This window comes from Carcharhinus amblyrhynchos, chromosome 11 (assembly GCF_965287045.1).
Source record: "Carcharhinus amblyrhynchos chromosome 11, sCarAmb.v2.hapA, whole genome shotgun sequence".
Classification (NCBI taxonomy): domain Eukaryota; kingdom Metazoa; phylum Chordata; class Chondrichthyes; order Carcharhiniformes; family Carcharhinidae; genus Carcharhinus; species Carcharhinus amblyrhynchos.
The window spans coordinates 12,191,638-12,200,800 of NC_137334.1; the positions used below are offsets into that span (position 1 = coordinate 12,191,638).

General features: G+C 47.3%; 1 protein-coding gene across 1 annotated transcript in view; it reads right to left on the reverse strand.

Moving 5' to 3' along the window:
• LOC145349795 (fibronectin-like) overlaps positions 1 to 2,879 on the reverse strand; it is a 118,336-nt gene extending 115,457 nt beyond the window's left edge. The window contains exon 1 of the mRNA XM_080198340.1: positions 2,789 to 2,879. Coding sequence (XP_080054466.1) covers positions 2,789 to 2,873 — 85 coding nt within the window. The 5' untranslated portion in view covers positions 2,874 to 2,879. The remainder of the gene's footprint in view (positions 1 to 2,788) is intronic.
• Positions 2,880 to 9,163: the final 6,284 nt, after the last annotated feature.

Genomic DNA, 9,163 nt, shown 5'->3' on the forward strand with positions numbered 1-9,163 from the left:
CTCAATGTATCTGAACAGGCTCCGAGTGTGGCGACTCGGGGATTTTCACAGTAACTCCATTGCAGTGTTAATGTGAGCCTATTGTGACACTAATAAATAAATTGAATGAAATAAAACTATACTCGTAACTCCATATATTTACCCTGCTAATCTCCCTGACACCAAGGGGCAATTTAGCATGGCCAATCCAACTAACCTACACATCTTTGGACACTAAGGAGCAATTTAGCATGGCCAAACCTCCAAACCTACATTCTTCGGACTGTGGGAGGAAACCGGAGAACCCAGAGGAAACCCATGCAGATCTGGGGAGAACATGCAGACCTCACACACACAGTGATCCCAAGTCCCTGATGCTGTGAGGCAGCAGTGATAATCACTCTGGCACCATGCTGCCCTCAGGGATGCGGGCTGACCAGATGAGCGTGAGACAGGGTCCCGGAAAAGATTCATGGGAATGGTTCCAGGGATGAAGGACTTCAGTTAGATTGGATAAGGAGCTTCAGTTATATCAGGGGAGCAGGGCTTGTTCTCCTTGGAGAGGGAGTTGGGGGGAGACCTGACAGAGGTGTTCAAAATCATGAGGGATCTGCTCAGAGTATCTTACAGTACAGACAATAGGAGGCCACTCAGCCCATCGAGTCTGCACTGTCTGTCTGAAGAGCATTCTAGCCAGTCCCACTCCTCTGCCTCATGCCTGTAATCTTTCTTTTTAAATAGCAATACAATTCCATTTTGAATCCCTCAATTCCAAAATCCAAGGTGCAGCCGGATTGTGTTGAGCTGTTCCCAGCATGCCCTCGAATTCTTTAACTCTTGTTCTACACTCTCAAAACTTAACTCTCACTCATTTAAACTTTCTAATAATGTTCTTCTTATCTGTGACTGTAACACTACATTCTGCACCATCTCCTTTCCTCCTCTCCCTGTGTGCTCTATGAACGAGGTATGTTTTGTCTGTATAGCACGCGCACGAGGGAAACAACATTTCTCACTGTATCCCGATACATGTAACAATAAATCAAATCAATCGAACCTGCCTCCTCTCAGGAAGCTCGTCTGAGACTCCAACCACTCTCTGGGGTGAAAGAACATCTCCTCACATCACTTTTCCTCTGTTTTAGCCTATTATTTTGAACCTGTGCCCTGCAGTTCTTGATGTACTCGAGTGGTTACGTTTCTCACTATCTACACTATCCACATCCCTCAGGATCTTGACTGTCAAGTTCTCTCTCAGCCTGCTGTACTCCCCAAGGTAAACAGACCCAACCTTTGCAGCCCACCCTCACAGCCGCACAAGAGGCAATTGTGCCCAATTGTGCACAAAGATTGGCCAATTTAAACTCATCAACAAAAGAAGCATTGGGGATGGGAGGAGAAAATTTCCTCAGCCGCTGTGAGTGTTTAGGATGTGGGGCATTCTACCCAGGAGCCTGGCGGAGAATCAACGGTACAGCTTCCAGACAGAGTGGCACACAGTTGCAGGACCACAGGGAAAATAGTGGCACTGGGTGAATGACTTTCTCAACACAATGGGCTGAATGGCCTCCTTTGGTGCTGGAACCATTCTGTGTACGAGTCTCTGTGTTTCCAAAGGTTTTCCCTTTGTATCTTTCCACCTTCTTATTCCAAGTTAAGCAATTTCCTTTTCAGAATAGCTGGGAAGGGGGGAAAAAAGCCCCTTCCAGGTGAACGTCAGGAAGGCTGACCCCCCCCTCCGCCCATCTGTGTCGGGGCACTGGAGTTACTCTGGAGTTCCACCCTGAGCCAACACTCCAAATCATAGAATCCCTACAGTGCAAACGAGGCCTTTCGGCTCATCGAGTCTGCATTGGTGCTCTGACGGAGTAACTCACCCAGGCCCTATTCCCCATAAACCTGATGTCCAGATGGTCCTCAAAATCATGCAAATTTAAAATATGGTTGAAATTAAAAGGGGGGTTTGTAGAGGGGTCTAGAATGGGACTTCTGGTAAAGTTTAAAGCATATTTATTAGTGTCACAAGAAAGGCTTACATTAACACTGCAATGAAGTTACTGTGAAAATCCCTGAGTCGCCACACTCTGGCGCCTGTTCGGGTACACTGAGGGAGAATTCAGCATGGCCAGTGCACCTAATCAGCACGTCTTTCGGACTGTGGGAGGAAACCGGAGCACCCAGAGGAAACCCACACAGACACAGGGAGAACATGCAGACTCCACACAGACAGTGACCCAAGCTGGGAATCAAACCTTGGCCCCTGACACTGTGAGGCAGCAGTGCTAACCACTCAGATAGCCCTCAGAATCATGCAAATTTAAAACATGGTTAAGGGGAGGGAGGGGTTGTGGAGAGTTTAGAATGGGACTTTCAGTAAAGTTTAAAGTTTATTTATTATTTAATGAAAACTTACTGTAATAGGTTTTAAATAAACTCTCACAAACAGGATACACCAAGGCACATCTCCAATTAACCCCATGTTCTGTACACCCCACCGTCTATCATTACACCCATCCTGCAACCCAAAGAGACCGTTCGGCCCATCGCGTCCGTTTCCGCCTCTTTAAACGCTGCCCAAACAAACACGCCCAGCCAAGCGATTGGTGAGAGGCTGCTATACAAACAAGTTGATTGAAGCATTTAAATTTTAAAAAATCCCTGCCGTTTTTTCAAACATGCAAACGTTATAAACCGCTCTGAACATGCACTCGAAAAGGTTAGTAACTCAGAGGAGCTTTTAAAAAAAAAGTTTCAGCAGTTTTACATCAGAAGTTTTTTTAAAAATTTTTTTTTAAGTTTGAAGACTTACTTTGATTTCCATCGAAATTGCTCTGGCCACTGACTGCACTCAGAGACAGGGTCAGTAGGAATATCCCCAGAGTGGAGTGGGGCATCTTCTAGGCACCAGCAGCCCCACCAAGCCCCCCCTTCTCTCTCCTTCTGGTTCACTCAAAGTACCCACAAGCTAAGCTCCCAATATTGGAAAGGAGTGGGGTAAGATACTGGCAAAGAGGGAGGGGGGATGAGATATTGGAGAAGAGAGAAGAGGGAGAGGGTCAGTAAGGAATCCCAGCTAATTCATCCACTACACCTTAAAGCAGGGAGTGAACGAATGCGTTCTCTCTTGCAGACCCTCTTATAACATTAGCTGCTATGGATGGGTGGGATCTTCGGGGAGTTGAGGTTGGCGAAAGGAGGGGTTTCACGCGGGCTACATCAATAATATTTACAAGTCTGTCTCTGACATCACTGGAGGAATTATTAGGACTTTATTTGGTGTGTGTGTGTGGGGGGGGGTGTTCTTTTAACTTGTTCAACCACAGACTCAACACATTTTTCTTAAAGGGCCACTTGCATCCTTTCAGCAGCAAATCCACCGCCCCCCCCACCCCACCCCACCCCCGTGAAACAAGAAACCATGAAGAAAGGCAGTCATTCTGCAGAAACAAAATGATTCACTGGTTGGCAGGCGAAGGGGATGAAATTCACCCGAAAGTAGATGACTTTTTTTAAAAAAAATTAACTTAACTCACAGCTTCTTGTCAGCTGTTTTCTCCTGTGAATAGCAGATTTCAGTGAATGTTAGAACTTGGACAAATAGTTAGTGTGAAGGTGGTGAGACATGTTACTTTTAAGGTCCAGCTGAAGTGGGTGCTTATAACCAGACGTTTTTTTTTGGATGTTGGGAGGAGGGGGAAAATGCATGTTTGAATCTGACGAAGGAGACGAGATACTAATCTCCCAGTAAGATGTTTTGTCTTTGAAACAATCCTCTCTCTATCTGATCTGTGTACACTTTCTACCCAGTATCCAAAGTGAATAATAGTCCAAAATGTCTTAATTATAAAAAATCCTCACGTCAGACCTTTAGGTAAACTTGTTCTCTCTGCACAGGAGTGTGTGGTGGGGAGTGGGGGGGGGGGGAGGAGGATGCAGTTACAGACATGTTCCCAGACAGACTAGGTTAAGTATTCAATCATAAACCACCGTCGCTTTAGGAGCAATACACATTCACTATTGGCAAGTGTAAGCCAGACATCTCTGGACGAATTCTTGAAATATTTGCAGAGTTTTAAGAGTAGGACCGTTTATTCTCAGTGCAGTTGTGTGGGGTTGATCCAGGCTACGTGAGGGAGCTCTGATTCCTTTTAAAGAAAAAAAGCCCCCAAACACAAGGACTCTGAACTCAGGCTCTAACACTAATGCAGCCGCCCTGTTCAAACTTTGCATTGTAACATAGACCCGCACTTGGCAAACTCTAAGGTTGCAAACTGTACCCCCCAAAAAAGTTGCAAAAATAAGTGCGGCTGCTGGAATTTAAAAAAAACACATCAAAGTGCTGGAAATATACAACAGCATGTGTAGAGAGAGGGGAGAGGGTTAATGTTTCCGAGGCGAAAAAGGTGTAAGGTTTCCGTTTTCCAAATTAAAAGAAAGGATAGGGGTTGGGACAGAGTTACAGAGTGGTCTCCGTTTGAAGGAGCCGCATAGCAACAAGACTGCTGAAAAAACACATTTGCAAAAGAAACAATATGCAACCACAAAATTCAATTAAACCTCCCCAAGAGCCTGCTGCTCCCTAATCCAAAATGTTCTGCTTTGGAATAAAGGAAAGAAGCAATTTTGCCAGAGTTGTATGCTCCTGCACAGTGTTGGTCGCTGTTCCGGACTGTGGTGCCAGCACTGATAAGATAGGAGGCGCCGCCTGTCTATCGGTTATTAACCCGAGGAGAAACATTGCCAAAGTGTGGAATGTCGCGTCCTTTCTGTGTGCCGGGAGCCACTCACTGTCTAATGAACTGGGACAGATTCAGAGAGCCTCTCTCCTAACCTGTACCCCCAAAAAGTTCTGCCCTCACAGATGGTCTGTCAGAGAGTGGGTGTGGATTTGATGGGCTGAATGGCCTCTTCTGCCCTGGAGGGATTCTATCATCAGAAATAATCTGGTTTAAGTACAGAACAAAGTGTGGCTTATCTAGCAATCTGAATGTTGTCCTCTGCATCTTTCACACGTAAGCACTCTCTCCATCAATGTTTAAGTATTAGTGTCACAAGTAGGCTTACATTAACACTGCAATGAAGTTACTGTGAAAATCCCCTAGTTGATTTGATTTATTGTTGTCACATGTATTAGCATGCAGTGAAAAGTATTGTTTCTTGCACACTATACAGACAAAGCATACCGTTCATAGAGAAGGAAAGGAGAGAGTGCAGAATGTAGTGGTACAGTCAAAGCTAGGATGTAGAGAAAGATCAACTTAATGCGAGGCAAGTCCATTCAAAAGCTTGACAGCAGCAGGGAAGAAGCTGTTCCTGATGGAAGAAGGTGGAAGAGAGAATGTCCAGGGTGCGTGGGGTCCTTAATTATGCTGGCTGCTTTTCCGAGGCAGTGGGAGGTGTAGACAGAGTCAATGGACGGGAGGCAGGTTTGCATGATGGACTGGGCTACATTCATGACCTTTTGTAGTTCCTTGCGGTCTTGGGCAGAGCAGGAGCCAGACCAAGCTGTGATACAACCAGAAAGAATGCTCTCTGAGATGCATCTGTAAAAGTTGGTGAAACTTGTAGCTGACATGCCAAATTTCCTATACAAAATAGTCGCCACACTCTGGCGCCTGTTTGGGTACACTGAGAGGTAATTTAGCATGGCCAATGCACCCCAACCAGCACGTCTTTCAAATTCAATATTTAGATGAGTCAGTGAGGAGAGTTATTTGATTGCTCATTCACACTTTATGAATATGTGTACGGTGGAGGTGAGCAGTATAGAGGCACCAAGTTAACTAGTTGAAGGAGGAAGGATTAGGTTCTGGTGATGGGGTTAGATGGAGAGGGGAAGGATTAGCATAGAATCATAGAATCCCTGCTGTGCAGAAGGAAGCCATTCAGCCTATGGAGCAGGACGGCACGGTGACACAATGGTTAGCATGCTACCTCACAGCGCCAGAGACCCAGGTTCAATTCTGGCCTTGGGTCACTGTCTGTGTGGAGTTTGCACGTTCTCCCCGTGTCTGCATGGGTTTCCTCCGGGTACTCCAGTTTTCTCCCACACTCCAAAGATGTGCGGGTTAGGTTGATTGGCCATGCTAAATTGCCCCTTAGTGTCAGGGGGACTAGCAGGGTAAGTGTGTGGGGTTGCGGGAATAGGGCCTGGGAGAGTTGTGGTCAGGGCAGACTCAATGGGCTGAATGGCCTCCTTCTGCACTGTAGGGATTCTATGATTCTATGAGCCTGCACCGACAACAATCCCACCCAGGCCCTACCCCATAACCCTACACATTTATCCTGATCCTAAGGGGCAATTTCATATGGCCAATCCACCCTCACCTGCACACCTTTGAACTGTGGGACAAAACTCATATCTGGCATGGTCCTAACCCACCTCCCACCCACCCCTGCCGCCGCCCCGGTCAATGTATTAGAGAGGGGGGATCTCAAGCCTGTGTTCATCTGCCTTCCCAGAGATATACAGAGCATTAGATCCAAGAAGCCTAAGCTGGTGTAGCACAGTGTTTAGCACTGTTGCTTCACATTGCCAGGGGCCCGGGTTCCATTCCAGTCTCAGGTGACTTGGCAGAGTCTGCACATCCTTCCCTGTGCAAGCATTTCCTCCGGAGGCTCCGGTTTCTTCCCACAGTCCAAAGATGTGCAGGTTAGGGTGGATTGGCCATGCTAAATCGATCCTTAGTGTCAGGGTAAATACGTAGGGTTACCAGGATAGGGCCTGGGTAGGATGGTTGTTGGTGCAGGCTTGATGGGCTGAATGGTCTCCTTCTGTAGGGATTCTATAACTCTATGCTAATCCTGCCCCTCTCCATCAAACCCAATTATGTTAATCCTTCCTCCTTCACCTAATTAACTTGCTGCCCCTACACTGCTCACCTCAATCACACATGGATTCCACTAACTAACCATTCCTTGGCTAAAGGTTTCTTCTCAATTCCTTGTTGAGTTCATAACTATTCTTATATTTGTGCTTTGGATTCATCACAGTGGAAAATCCTTATCTCATTCCTATTTCTAAACATGTTGACCCCTGTCAGGTCGCCTCTCTTCTGTACGGAATAGCGCCCCAGCCAGCCTGCTCAACCTTTCCCAATTGGATACAGCCTGAAATCTTTCTAGCACATCGTGTTTGCACCTTCCCCAGTGCCTCTAGATTTTCCTTAACCAAAAGGAGAACAGAACTGTCCATGCTGTGGTCTAATTAAGGTTCTCTGCAATTGGCAGCATGGCCACAGTGCAGAAGGAGGCGATTCAGCCCACAGTGTCTGCACCAGCTCTCTGAATGAGCCATTGGGACTATCTCCCAGTAATCTCACATATTCTTCCTTTTCCAATAACCATCTAGCTCCCTCTCCCTTGCTTCAACTGACGGTGGCACAGTGGGTTAGCCCTGCTGCCTTACAGCGCCAGGGTCCCAGGTTCGATTCCTGGCTTGGGTGACTATCTATGCGGAGTCTGCACATTCTCCCCATGTCTGCGCAGGTTTGCTCCCGGTTTCCTCCTACAATCCAAAGATGTGCGGGTTAGGTTGATTGGCCATGCTAAACCAGTACTTCTGGATCTCACGCTGACACGGGGGGGGGTGGGAATGTGTAACCTCCACACAGACAGTTAACCGAGGCCAGAATTGAACCAGGTCCCTAGCGCTGTGAGGCAGCAGTGCTGATCACGGTGCCGCCCCATTTACACCTCCCACCAAAATGCACCAGCGCGCACTCAGCAGCCATGCCATTAATTTGCGGTGCACTTCCTGTGAGTTTGACGGTGTCTCTACTCTCTAACAGGCAGCCCTCACAGGCCCATTTATCAGTCTGTGCACCGAGGGTTGGACAGACTGCTGTGGGCTGATACTGTGCGGATGAATCAGTGGTGTCCTGGTCGGAATGTTCCAGCTGCTTTTAGCCTCTGTTGTGAAAGCTCCATCCTCCCTTTCCTTGACTCACTAGCTGCCTGTGGGGAGGAGGACGGGGTGGGTGCAGAGGGCAGGGAGGGGGGAATGGGATTGCAATATGACACCACTCTGACTGGGATGTGAAACCCTGCAGCCTGAACAAACCACAGGCTCAGCAAGAATGAGAGGAAACATGGATTCTATTTTAAAATAGCTGTTAGCTTTTTGTTTAAAAGTCTGAACACAGACTATTGCAGATTCCCAAAAGACATTTGATTAGATATCCACTGATTTCAGGAAGTGTAATGGAGAACGTGCCCCTGTCTACATCAACGGGGGTGAAGTAGAAAGGGTCGAGAGCTTTAGGTTTTTAGGTGTTCAGATCACCAATAACCTGTCCTGCTCACCCCCCCGCCCCCATACCGACATTATAGTTAAGAAATCTCACCAACAATTCTACTTTCTCAAGAGGTTAAGGAAATTTGGCATTTCCGCTACAACTCTCACCAACTTTTACAGATGCACCATAGAAAGCATTCTTTCTGGTGGTATCACAGCTTGGTACGGGCTCCCGCTCTGCCCAAGAAATCATTGAATCCCTACAGTACAGAAGGGGGCCATTCGGTCTATCAGACCTGTGCTGACAACAATCCCACCAACTTTGTAAGAAAGCAAACCAACGCCTCTGCTTTCTCTGGAGGCTAAGGAAATTCGGCATGTCCGCTATGACGCTGGCAGGGGTGGGGGGGGCAGCACGGTGGCATGGTGGTTAGCACTGCTGCCTCACAGCGCCAGGGGCCCAGATTCAATTTCTGGCTCGGGTCACTGTCTGTGTGGAGTTTGCACATTCTCCCCGTGCCTGTGTGGGTTTCCTCCGGGTGCTCCGGTTTCCTCCCACAGCCCAAAAGACGTGCTGTTTAGGTGCATTGGCCATGCTAAATTCTCCTTCGGTGTACAGGTGTGCAGCGACTAGGGAACTTTCACAGTAACTTCATTGCAGTGTTAATATAAACCTACTTGTGACACTAATAAATAAACTTTAAAACATTAAGAAACTACAAAGTGTTGTGAATGTAGCCCAGTCCATCACTCAAACCAGCCTCCCCCATCCATTGACTCTGCCTACACTTCCCGCTGCCTCAGAAAAGCAGCCAGCATAATCAAGGACCTCACGCACCCCGGACATTCTCTCTTCCACCTTCTTCCATCGGGAAAGAGATACAAAAGTCTGAGATCACGTACCAATCAACTCAAGAATAGCTTCTTCCCTGCTGCCATCAGATTTTG